General features: G+C 36.2%; 1 protein-coding gene across 6 annotated transcripts in view; it reads right to left on the bottom strand.

The window, feature by feature from the left end:
• The window catches only part of tweek (transmembrane protein KIAA1109 homolog tweek), a 262126-nt gene that overhangs the window by 55773 nt on the left and 192476 nt on the right, over positions 1–13877 (bottom strand). For 4 of the 6 annotated variants that reach the window (XM_081728543.1, XM_081728547.1, XM_081728548.1 and 1 more), the window contains 3 exons: positions 13201–13390; positions 6706–6955; positions 4536–4571 (listed from right to left, as the gene is read on the bottom strand). In XM_081728543.1, coding sequence (XP_081584669.1) covers positions 4536–4571; positions 6706–6955; positions 13201–13390 — 476 coding nt within the window. The remainder of the gene's footprint in view (positions 1–4535; positions 4572–6705; positions 6956–13200; positions 13391–13877) is intronic. The other 2 variants (XM_081728545.1, XM_081728549.1) reach the window with 1 other exon arrangement.

Raw genomic sequence — 13877 nt, 5'->3', positions numbered from 1 at the left:
TATAATTTTACTAATTTTCATAATATTAGACTAATTTTTCCATATCCTTAACTTTATTCATTAAATTTTACATTAACATTTACAATTTAAGACAGTTCTCATTGCATTAGTGTAAATTGACATGTTTAATTCTAATTTTAATCACTTAATTTTGACGTTAATCTTAATTTTAATCATTTTTTTTTTTATTTTGAGTCTAATCAATTACATTATCTAAGGCTTAACTTTTAATTTAAATTCGTTAAAATCATTATTTTTTCCAACTACGGTATAAATCCACTCCGATTATGAAACAAGACTTAAGGCGCTCTAGGTCTAGAAAAATGGTACCTAAAGGCAGCAATAATAATAATAATAATAATAAATAATAAATAATAATAATAATAATAATAATAATAATAATAATAATAATAATAATAATAATAATAATAATAGCTTCTAATATATAGCTTTATATTATCTACTCAAATTAAAATAGTTGTTACGATAGTACTACACGGCTGAATCAATATCATTTAAAATTCGGAACATTTACAGAACAGATATTTGAGCGTGTCTTAAAATACTTTTGCTCTGGGAAAGCAAATGTCCCACCTAAGATATTTAGGCGAGAAGCGGATGCCTGCTGCATATACGATACTATGAAGACAGACCTATTTGTTCCATACTTTATATTGACGTGAATTCCAACAGCACAGCCAGCTATGGGGAAAAACTCTAGAAATATGCTTGGATTCAGCACTGACCACGGGAGTGTACAGTTATTGCGAATACTATACTGTGGAAGTATCTAATTAAGCTGAACCATAGGTTTACATATATTGGTGAGCGCCAGATCTGGGGAAGGAAACATCCATTTTCTGAGTATCTCTGAAATCACTTCTGCCTACTGGGGCGGACTGCGTAATGGATGTTTAGGAACAGCTGTCGAAATAACTCAGTTTAACTGGCTTTCACCATCCTGACGGTGGTTTATCTGATAATTATTGGAAGCAAGCGTAGCGAGAGCGAATGTATACAGGGTGCGGAGAAAGTCCCGGAACGGTCCAATATCACGCGAAATATACAGATCACAAAAACAAACAACAATACGTGTTAAATAGTTTTCAAAAAGCTATCCAATGATACTAAACGCAATCCCCTATCCTCCAATCTTTCGATGGTACAGGGGTAATTTTAAAATTTTAAATGGAAACTCCAATTTTTTATTGCACATTTAGATTCTTCAGAAAGAGGGACAGTGATTTGACCCAGAATTGGAAACAGTGCCTTCACGGATGGCGCTTGAATCGACACAAAAAATGTGGGTACCAAAACGTTATGATAATGCGAATTATCAGTCCCGTACTCTATAGCCATACAGTTAGCTTACTGGACTGCTGAGTCAGGGGCCCTGAGTTCGATCCAAGCTCAAGGCAACATTTTTTTCTTTTGTTATTTCCTCAATTAATTCCATAGGTTTTAGTTTCGATTAGTATTTTATTTAAGTTTCATACAGTACAAATTTTGATAACTGTTTTACAAAATAACTTTATGAAGTGGTTTTTAGTAATAGGGTCATCAGGGTTAGAGTTCATAGGGTTATTTACAACAGAAACAAACCATTTTTGTCGCAATTTGTATTTTCTTGCAAGTTAATAAATTATGGACAAGTACACTATTTTTATGGAAGTTAAAATGTATGAATTCACTATTTGGGACAAAAAATACATATAAAAACTGTTACTCTGCGTGGGAATCGAACTCAGGATCTGTGACTCTGCAGTTCAGTACGCTTACCGTATGGCCACAGAATACGGGACTGATAATTCGCATTTTCAAACGTCTTAGTACCCCCTTCCCCCTCCTTTTGTGTGTTGATTCAAGCGCCATCCGTAAAGGTACTGTTTTCAATTCTGGGTCAAATTACTTCTCTTTTCCTGGAGAATTCAAATATGCAATAAGAAATTATGGTTCCCATTTACTTACCTCCCGTACCCCCGGAGGCGATGGAGATAGGGAGTTGCATTTGATATAATTGTATAGCTTTTTCAAAACTGCTTAACACGTCCGTTGGTTTGTTTTGCTGATCTGTATATTTCACGAGATATTGGACATTCCGGGACTTTTCCGCACCCTGTATACACACACACACACACATATACATCATCTTCTCAAGTACAAATATGCTGCCACTTATTAAACTACGCGGAAGGTCCAAGTGCGTTTGGTACACTCATAGCGTAGAAGAAAATAATTGCGAATATATACTATATGAACATAATGACAAGTTACTTCGAGTAAATTTATTTTGAAACTGTACTGGTTTAAGGGAAAGACGAATAACAATCTAGCACAGAAACTGGCTGCTGCAGATAGCACGTAGTAGTCTTCTGTTGACTTCGTCCTTACTAACCTGAACGCCTCATATACAAGGGTGTATCCAAAAGTTCAATGAGAGCACTTGCAAAAAGGAGTCTGCAAACCTTAGACGTTATTTTCCTCCATCACTTTCAAAGTATCCCTCTTTTGCATGACTACAGCAGTCCCAGCGTTTGTGCTATGCTTGGAAACATCCCTGAAAGTCTATTTTTGGAATTGTGCCAGGTATCCGGGAACACAACTCCGGGACACTTGCATCTCTTCAATGGAGTCGAATCTTCGATCCTACATCCGAAGCTTCAGCTTGGAAAACAGGAAAAACTTACAGGGCATCAGATCAGATAAATATGGCAAAACACTACGCCAAAACGCAAACGTGATCCGTGAGTATGAGAATTGTCGTGGTAGAGTGGACTATGAGGTTCTGATTTTTCCACATCTATGTCTTCTTGCGCCGCACATTTTCATGTAACATTCGAATGTCACAGTAGAAGTCTCCATTGACAATCATTCCAGTTGGAACAAATTTCCTGTGTATGACCCCTCTTGCTGAAACAAACAAATAAGCATAGTCTTCAATTTGTTTTTCGCATTCGCTTTTTTGTTTTGTTTTGTTTTGGACAACAAGACCTCTTCCATTGCGAAGACTGCAGTTGTCTCTAGGTCGTAACCCAAACGATGCTTTCCTCCCCTGTGATGACTTTCAAAAAGAGTGTGAGATTATTTTTTACATTTTCCTTCAGTTCCTGACAGATCGCTACTCGAAAATGAAATGAAATCTTCAAGTTTTACGTCCCACGGTTATGCCGGCTAGGCTAAAGAAGACGATAATGATGAGAAATGAATGAAATGGTGGAATGAAGAAAGTGGGAGGAAACGGGAGAACACCGAGGAAACCCACGCACACGGTGTTCGTACACCACAACGTTCACTTGGCGCGAGCTGGAATCGAACCAGAGACCACATGTACCAGAGGTGAATGCTCTGCCACTGAGCCACCGCGGCCCCAGATCGCTACTCGACTGTCTTTCCTGGATTAATACTCTCGGCACAAACTTCGCTGCAATCCGATGTATGTTCAACTGTAGAAGATGCTGATAAGAACCACAACTAATTCCAATCCGTGCACAGATATCGTGTACGATTACCATCCTGGTTAATACCCGCCCGTACCTGTTCCAGTTCTGAGGGTATTGTTGCCGTGATTAGCGGACCTGATCCATGTCAGCAGCAGTCGAAGTTCTGCCATTCTTGAATCGTCCAAATAACTCAGAAGTTCGGCTATGACTCAGGCACGAATCACCAAAAGCATGTCTCAACATTTCAAAAGTTTGATTTCCCGCTCACACAATCTCACAGAGATGCACATCCTTTGTTCTTCAACTTACGCCATATTGCAGATATCAGAAAATCTCAGATGGCTGATGCAATATACACATAAAGACACGTGCAACAATCAAATACTTCCACATTCAACTACGCCACTCGGCACACTGACTTACAAGACATCATCACCAAAACACATCCTAGTGGGAAACTCATAAACTACAGGCGGCTTGCGTGTTATGAGCATTATCCTAGAATTTTCGGATACAACTACGTTTGTATATATCTATATGATCAAGAAAAGAACATATAATACACAATGTAATAAGACTTCGTCTAATCTACTGCTTGTAACAAACAATGAAATAGGCTAAAAAGTATTAAAATATTTACTACTTCATAATTTTATAAGAACTAGGACCATTTCTTAAAATTATTATACATCTTTGCATTACTTGCAAAGAATTCAAAGAACGAAGTAATCAAAAATAAAGCGAAATGAAAAGAACGAAAACAAATCTCACTTCACCAATCACGCGTTAAATATTTCATAAATGTAAACGGAACACAGACATGAACTGGAATAGCATATTAAGAATTATCGCTTTAAAATTATAGCATATTTAGGAAGTAATGGATTAATGGTGTTACAATTAAAAACTAACGCTAAAACTTTCACCACAAACGCTAAAACTTTCGCATTATTCACGAAATCACAAGCAAACTAGATCCACACAATACAACAAAATATAACACAAAGGTTTGACCATTACAATGGGAAAGTTAGAGGAGAATAGTGAGAAGCATAACCACATAACCAGAAATAAAAGGGAGAAAAAATAAATTACCAGTATCATTAACTTTGGGAGCTGCACTATTTGTCCCTATAATAAATGAAATAAAGCAGTAATATTTTAAAGAATGCAAAGACATTTCTAGAAATAAAGTAATAAACTTAAAAGATAGTATGAAATACAGCCTGAAGGCTAGCACAAATATAATATACTTTGGAAGTTTTTTCCCTAGCTTATCCAAAATTCTGTTTCGTGTTGAATGTAACACTATGATTTCTCTGTTCGAACTGCAACTATGAAATATTATCATAGCTTATAATTATCTGACTGATTTGGATTTACGTACGAGAAATATTTAGAAAATACCTTAAGTAACTTGAGAACTAATCTTTATGTGATATGGCAGTTGATCAAAAAGGATTTTACTATATACATGTGAACGGTCACTCTTGAGCATACTGTTGGCGGTAAGATATCGATAAGTACGCTTGCACATTGACCGTAATTACATTCAGACCATCAACCAAGTAAATAGTGAATCTACGTCAGGTACTGAATTGGTCATTGTTCATCAAAAACTGTCTGTATGATTAAGAAAGTGTTCGCAAATGAGACAGTGAATGAAATCCATAAAAAATTATAGTAACATGACAAAACTCAATGTTAATCCGTTAGAAGTGACCGACATTTAGAAAGACCTTTATATTCATTGTCCTACCTGATCGATAACAAAAACAAATATAGCAGGCACGTAACACAATACAAAGGATATTTTCAGTTTAATGTATCCACTACCCCACCAATATTAATAATTATTATTATTCCATCGGCCTCTCGTTCTGTTTTTGCTTCCAACATACAGTGCGTACCAAAATAGCAGATCATTAATAACAGAAAAACTATTAAAGATAACTTGACATGTTGTATTTGAAGCTTCAGTGTCTACGTTGAGTATGCGTACACGTAAACATTCCGTTACTGACGCCACAACCTGCCAGCCGGCAGACATTCGGTTAGGTGAAATGGCAGAAGTGATAATTTGTCTTTCAAACAATGTCATTAGATATCAAAATCTTATTGGAAAACAGACTGCATCAGAATCTGATATCCCGCCACATTCACATGAAACAATCACAACATTATGAAATAAGTTTTAGGTGAAAATAACCGTATGTGGTGTGAAGAAAGGTCGATGTGACAGTAACAGAATGGCAACGAGAAGGAAGTCGGAGACGACATCGAAGACTTTCGCAAGATCCTCGAGAAAATCCGTACAATAAACTTCAAGTGAGTCTGGTGTAAGTAAACAAGTGTCCATCGCACTTTCATGCAACCTAAGTGGAAGCAATATTCAGGTTTCATGATATAAAGAAGACGACTTAATGTATGTCTAGAATGCCGAATGGACTGTTAATGTACAGTAACAAACATCTTACTGATTTTATTTTATCGGCTAAGGCTGATTTTAAACTAAATGATACTCTCAAACGCAACAGTTATGTAATACGCCAACAAAAATTCTCATATTATGCTACACGAGAAGCTGATCCTCCTGGATCAACAGTGTAATGTGATAGATCTGCAAGAGGACTTGTAGGATCATTCTGCCATGAGCAGCCACGTGACAAGAAAGACTACCTTACCATTTTACAAGAAAGAAATGTGAAAGTCATTCACCAACACAACCCAGACGAAAATTTCTTTGTTAAGCAAGATAGATACTACATTACTATCAAGACGTGCAAACTTTCCTGGATAAAACATTCCCTGGTGGATGGATGGCTCGACGAGGAAATTTAGGTATCCACCCAGATCTCCAGAACTCTGAAAAATAGTAATGTGCGGCACAAAACCACGGCTACTGGATGATATGAGACATTCAAGTAAAACTACATGCGCTACAGCGTTGCAGACGGTGATTTTTGCTAATTTTGAACATCTATAACTTTATGATATGTATCACAGAAAAGTACATACTTGCTGTAATTATTGTTCGTGTTATTACATATAAATATACGACTGAAATAAAATTTCAGTCACTTGATATAAAAGAATCTCTATCTTACAAAACCTTCTACATTCTTCATTATCTTTTAGATCTTAATACTAAGGAACTTCAACTAAGTTCTAATTCAACTAGTCAATTAAACATAATATTTTTCTCACGAAGAGAGGCTTTTAAATATGTTTCGTACTTTAAACTGGTGTGTAAGAAAATACAAACCTGTTGCTGGAAAAGTAGGTTTTGTTGGCATGGTAGAAGGAATTGGTTCCAGCGTTTGTTCCAAGAATTCCAAAATATGAGGACTTATGATGGTCTCCTCTGGAATGCTCTGCAAAGTCATCCAGGCAAAAAGACTTGCTCTCTTCGTGCCGCTCTTCCGTGGAACTGAATGACCCATTTGATCACCATACATACGAGGCGAAGGGCAAGGTGGACTTTCTTCGTAAAGCATTTTGGATTCATAATGAACCTATAGATAGACCAAGACTTGTATAAGAATATATATAACAATAGGTCTTAACAACATATTGATTAACTAACTCTGAAAACTAGAAGAATTATCATTGAACAAATCAAAACCCACCAACTGAGTTTTCTATCACGCCAATCCAACTGAGTTTCTTATAATCCATGTCAACAAGATTCAGGCCTACTCGTATATTATTTTTCCACTTTTTTCTTCACTTCTCAAAAGAACTTCCAACTGCAACTTCCACGAGATGGTGGTAGTTGTGGTTTTTGTTGTTATCATCATCAAAGGTATTCCGACATTACTGACTGGTCACTTGCCACAACTGAGAAGCTTCCATGCTTTTCGGTCTTCTGCTAATCTCTTAGTCTTCACGTACGAATTATCTGTTTTAATATCGTCCATTAATTGTAGTCTCCTTCGTTCTTTCCCTCTCTTCCCTGTCACCATACCCTCTAACACGTCCCTCATGATAGAGTTCTTTCTTATCCAATGTCCTAATCAGTTTTTCCTCCTCTTCTTAATAATATCTAAAATTGTCCGTTTCTCCCTCACCATTTCTAACACCCTCTCATTCGTTTTCCGCTCGACCCAGTTAATTTTCTCCATTCTTCTCCACACCCACGTTTCCAAAGATTCCAGTGGTTTTTCATAATTTTTGCGTAATATCCATGTTTCTGTCCCATACAACACAATACTTCACAAAGCATTTTATGTCTTTTTTCTCAACTCTTTACTCAAAACAGACTTTTCTCCCTTCTAAAGGCTTCTTTCGCCATTCCTATCCTTGCTTTTATTTCACGTTGCACTTCATATCATCATTAAAAATACTACCTAGGTATCGAAAACTAGTCACATGTTCTATTTTCTCCCTTGCTACTTCTATATTTGACATCGACGAGGTTTATCACTATGTTAATTTATTATACATTTATATAAATATTTGTTTATTTTACTTTTATTCTTGTTTAATATTTGTATTTATGAATGGAATCTTCCTATCCATTGCATGTCTGTGGCCCGATTGTATGTTATAATCTCTCCGAAAAAGAGCATATATCTGATACCAGTCGAAGTAGTTTAGAATATTCAATGTGTACGTCTTTTAAAATAACTACTACATAATCTTTGGCTGCAATCACATTTCATTGTTTTTTTCTTTCAATGTATTAAGAATTAAATCATAAATTAATTAAAACAGATTTTAGATATAATTTTACGAACTTTTAGCTACCTTATATATAAAGTTGTCACACCCATTACAAAGCCTGTATACTACTTAACGGTTGAAAATAAGTGTGCAAAATACTAAAACGTCTCCCCTTCCTCCAAATTTTCGGGAGTGGTATTTCAAAAGTTCGTGGAAGTACATAAGACACTTGTATTCTACATCAATGTATACCCACATATTACTTTTGTACCTTTAGCGTTTTGGTTTACTCTTTTATATGGATTTCGGATTTTCTTTAAATGATGAACATTCAATGATATTCATCAAATACGTATTATCAAGACATTAAACTTCATCCACTATCAAATGTAAAATTGAACTTCTTGGTGTTACAGCAAAGAAAGCCATGACCGGCTAGAAAGCTTTTGAGTGGTATGTGATCCCAGTAACGTACGCAAAATTTCACCAAGGGGATTAAAGTACTCAATTTCACATCCTTTCAGCACAAACATGCATGCATGCATGCATGATTGATTGATTCTCTCTCTCTCTCTCTCTCTCTCTCTATATATATATATATATATATATATATATATATATATATATCTTAATATGTAAATGTTTACTTTTCTATATTATCTTGTTCAAGTGTCTGTGTTAAACCCTTTCCTCGTGTACGCCCACAGTGCGATCTGTATATTGGCTCCCATCGACATTGTTCCTTTTGGACTCTTTATTCAAGTAGATTATAAATTGACTCACGATGATCACAGAGTCTGATTAACATACTTTTGCACCCTAAGCTACACTTCCCGGATACCCCTTCCCCCCTCGAAATAATGTATTTCTAATTATTGAATTTGAAGGTGAAGTTGCTGCTGCCCATTCTGTTTTAATACATGAAGAATATTCTGTATTTTGATCGATTTTTCGACTTCGGTGTAAGTTACAACGACCAAATTGTCGTCGATAATTGTTCGAGCGGCTCAGTTGCGGCTATACAAATTATAATTGTTCAATACACGTATATACGGCAGGATTTCTTGAAAAAAGAACAGCACATAATAAAAAGTGATGCGAAAACGCCCACACAGGAAATTCCTAGTAAAATAAATTAATATATTCAGCAATATATAGAGAGGGGGAAATGGATCCAAACATGCCGCCCCAATCTGCAGTATACTCAGCCTCAGGGACGGACTGGCAACCATAGGGACCACCCTGCTAAACTGAAATGAGGGCCAACTGTATAAAAATGTAACTTTGTGGCCTCAATGCAACACAAAGAATGCGATTGGATGTAAATTTGCGATATATTTCGAAACGCAAGATTTTCCTTGACATAAGTAAGTCATAATATCATATCTTCATGTCGCAGAAAGATTAGATATAGTCTATTCTAGTGTAGTCCGCCCATTCCTCGGCTGGCCCCAACTTCTCTTTTCATATTAATACCTACTTTGCAGATCACAAATAATTTTTACATTTTACGACACTTTTATTTTAAATTAACTTTAAAAACTAAAGGGAAGTTAACATTTACACGATAACATAACATTTACATTGATTTGACTGACAGCATAAGTGTTCAGCACTTTTAGAAGTTACACCAACGCTTACTGAGCCCAGTGCCGGCAGCTAGTGCTCTCAAACGGGCCAGGTCAGGCTTCATCGGGTCAGGGCTCGAGTAGAACCTCCTTGGCTCATAGGTCGGGTCAGAGCTGCTCTAGCCACGGGTCGCCTCGGGCCAACTTTCTTATGCGTCGTTTCGGCTAAAACCTATTCGAGTCATGAGTCGGGTCGGGTAGACGTTCAACTCGACCCGAGAAGGATTTAGCCGAAACGGCGCATAAGAAAGTTGACCCGAGCCGACCCGTGGCTAGAGCAGCCCTGACCCTAGCGTAGGTGACCTAACCTGACCCGTGTCTCAAGCATGCTTGACTAGACCCCTGACCCATGAAAGCCTGATCTGACCCGTTTGAAAGCACTACGCGGCAGCAAACAGTTCAGTTAATTTCGTGTTCGCCTGTTAAAGTTGTGTAATTTCAAGTAAAAATAGCCATAAAAGATAAGCTACAATTGACTGAAATCACCAAAGACGTGGTGTATACATTATAATTTATAAACACCTTAGAAAAAAAAACCTGGAAACTGTCCTGCAGTACTCGAATGAGTCACATCACGTTCATTTGTTTCTTGGGACTTCACAGATTCAAATAGCCTACGTTGTTTTGGGTCAGATGCAGCTTTTTGTAAATCACATCTTCGTTTGTGTTCTCGCTTTTTAGCACCACTTGTATATTTTTTCTTTACAGTAATCTTACAACCACTCCTACCGTCCATACTGACACAACCATATCTGTCTTCCACTACAAACGACACGTAACTGGTGTTCCAATAATTGAATTGCTGCTATCGGATTTGCCCTTCGATGTAATATACAAATAAAACACGTAATTGTTTGAGGTTTGTATAAAACAATCGTTGATATTGGCGACTAATTTCTTTTCGCTTTACCGCACTGAAAAAAAAAAAAAAAAAAAAAAACGAAGCCTGATCCGATTTCTTTCTTCGAAGCTTGGTCTGAGGACAATGTAGTTCAAAAGCATTCCGGCTCCACCTCCACTTTCCACAATAACAATATCTACGAAACTATTGTTTCTTTAAAACATCGCCACTCGCCGGCTTGTAAAAGGACAGGAGTAAGCAATGGTATCCAAATCCAATAACAGCCTGAAATCTACTGTGTTTCTTATATTTAAAAAAGTAGTAGTTAACATGCTCGTTTATAACAGCTGCTGTATCACAAACCCCGCAAAGTTTTAGGGCCTGATTGTCTCATAGACGGAACCTTTTCAAGTCGATAATCGTGAAGAAGAATAAGGTCTGTTCATGAAGGTTTAAATTTACGTCTTTTTTTTATGCAAAACACAAGTTTGCGGGAGTTACCCTGCCATATTTTTGATGCTGGTAGGTTTAATTGAGCACATCTTTTTAAAATTGGTGGAGGGGCCCACCCTGCATTTGCAGGGTAGAAGGGTGGGCCAGTCCGACCCTGCTCAGTCTAGGCTTATCCCTAGACGTACCACGGCCTTATCTGCTACGTCTAGTAAAAAGGAGTAAAATTTGCCCATTACGATTTTCCAAGTGCTTGTTACAATATATCTTTTGAATTTAAGTTAACATTTTAATCTGAACTAACAGCAGAAACCTTTGAAGTAATTCTGCTTTATATTTATCGTAAATGGTTACATATATGACATTTGCTTACATTATTAAAGCAGGAGCATGTATTGTGTTAGAATCTGAATGTCGATTTTGTCTTTGTGATGTAAGTATACATTTACGTCCACTTATTGTATCACGCTCTTGTAAGCTGCAGCGTTTATCTAAGACACATAAATAACACTGTGATATATAATATATATATATATATATATATATATATATACAGTATAACCTCGTTAACACGAACTCGCTTAAGCCGAACACTCGGTTAGGACGAACAAAATTTCGGTCCCGGCATCGCTGTACGTTATCTTATAGGAAGTGTTATCGGTTAACACGAATTTCGGTTAGTACGAATTACGAACTAATTTTTAGTCCCTTGAGTCAGTAAATGTTTTCATTTAACACGAACTTTCAATCCTTTGTTGTTGTTTTTTTTTTTTTTTTAGATCATTTTTCTTATTTTAGATTTCACTCCAGATCAGTTTTTGTCATACAGTATTTATACAGATGAAAATTGCCTTGTAAATAAGAGAAAAACCAGAAACGGGTATCTTTCCTCTCTTATGATGTGTTGATTCTGTCCTTAGTCAAGCGCTGAACATGCAGGTGCTTGGGAGACGAGCTGGCGACAGCTCGAGACAAAAATCTCTCCCCTGTAACTCCAAACTGGTGACAGCAGTCATAAATACCTTTCCGATACTAGCGGTACCCACCCTGCTAGCGGAGTTGTCAATTTTATAATTTGACCTTGATTTTCTGCGTGGAAATTCCATTTGCGGAGGGCGCTTATGCTCGCTGTTTCCACACTTGACCTTCTGTGTTCTGTGTTGTTGCAAACTGATGTTATAAAAAGGATTGATGGACGTAGTAGCAATGTAAACTTAAAAAAAAGTCTTCGAAGATAGGATAATAAACTTACTGTGGTGTTTTCACTTTTCAGAGGATGGTACCGAGACCGAAACTAGTCTCGATCTCGTCTCGAATTTGAGACCGAGCCGTGCTTTTCGAAATCGAGACGGTACCGAGATTACTCAGTCGATACTATCTCTAATGTTTTCTATGACACACATAATATACTGTAGTGGTATGTATAGTCTGTATACTGTAGTGCGTATGTATGGAGAAAATGTATTCGATTAATAAAATTTGGATCCCCGGTTAACACGAATTTTTTTAACACGAACTCCTGATTTTTCAGTCCCTTGGAATTCGTGTTAACCGGGGTTTACTGTATATATATATATATATATATATATATATATATATATATATATATATATATATATATATATATATATATATATATATATATATGTGTGTGTGTGTGTGTGTGTGTGTGTGTGTATAAACAAATAGATGATATTTTATAAAACTAACAAAAATGAACATTACATTTAAACGAACAATGTAAAAATCACGAGCTCTTAGGAAACACTTTATCAAAAATAAATAAATAAATAAATAAATAAAAATAAAAATTTGAATGCGCGGGACAAGTTGACCTCCTACTATGGTACTTCTAGAGTTAATCTGGAGTTGGATGATGACTTAATACCGAAATTACTGTTCCCCAACCGTGAATTGACTCTGGGACGACGAAGATCTAACTATTCGAGTATATACAAATATCTAACATCGGATTTGTTAGTTCAGACTTTTGAAAATTGGTTACTTGTGTTATAAGGTTATTACAGAATCTGACAATGCTTACATAAAAGTATCAAGTGAAGCTAAGAATATCTTGTAAAAGATGACCCATTTGTTATTTGAAATCTCCGATTTTTTAAAAAGAAATCACAGATTAAAAAAAAAAAAAAATCTTAGTACGTATATACACATTTACCTTTACATCTAAGCCAGGTATATGAAAAATTGTCAAGTCTACTAATTGAGAGACAGTGCCATGAAGATATCGTAATCGCGTAGTTGATACTGTATGTTGCTTGTCCTTGGAACGTCTACTCATGTTGGGACTGTTCGGGAACTCATATATACCACCGGATACGCTTCGCTCTTTTCTCATTTTATTTGTCCTGTAAGAAATAATAACAGTAAATACACCAGCACTTACAAGAGGAACAAACTTACACATTTACTGACGACTTATACACGAGAAAAACTTTTGTAACAAAAAACAGTCCTACCTGATGTATTGTCAATGTTAAAAATACAATACCAAGTCGTGAGGAACAACAATGATAGGTCATCTTTCTTTAATTCGTTAAATAGACATTAAAAAAAACAAAAAACAAACAAACAAACAAACAAACAAACAAACAAAAAACGAAAGATTAAAAGTAAATATCGGAGACTACTAAAGAATAAAAATCTGTTGACACATTGCGCTTAGCAGAGAATGAGGGTCAGAGAGGAAAAAAAAAAAGTTTTCGCTAAGAATTAAATATATTGAACCAAGGGTACCAAAGGAGAGGTATTAAGTTTAAGGCCACTCGGTATAGAAAATGATGTACAAATACGAAGCACTTAATAATTAACTGATTGAAGATTTAACGTCATTCT

This window comes from Thermobia domestica, chromosome 10 (assembly GCF_964235325.1).
Source record: "Thermobia domestica chromosome 10, izTheDome1.hap1.1, whole genome shotgun sequence".
Classification (NCBI taxonomy): domain Eukaryota; kingdom Metazoa; phylum Arthropoda; class Insecta; order Zygentoma; family Lepismatidae; genus Thermobia; species Thermobia domestica.
Note: the sequence above shows the minus strand (reverse complement) of the source record. Positions and strands in the feature narration are given on the sequence as shown.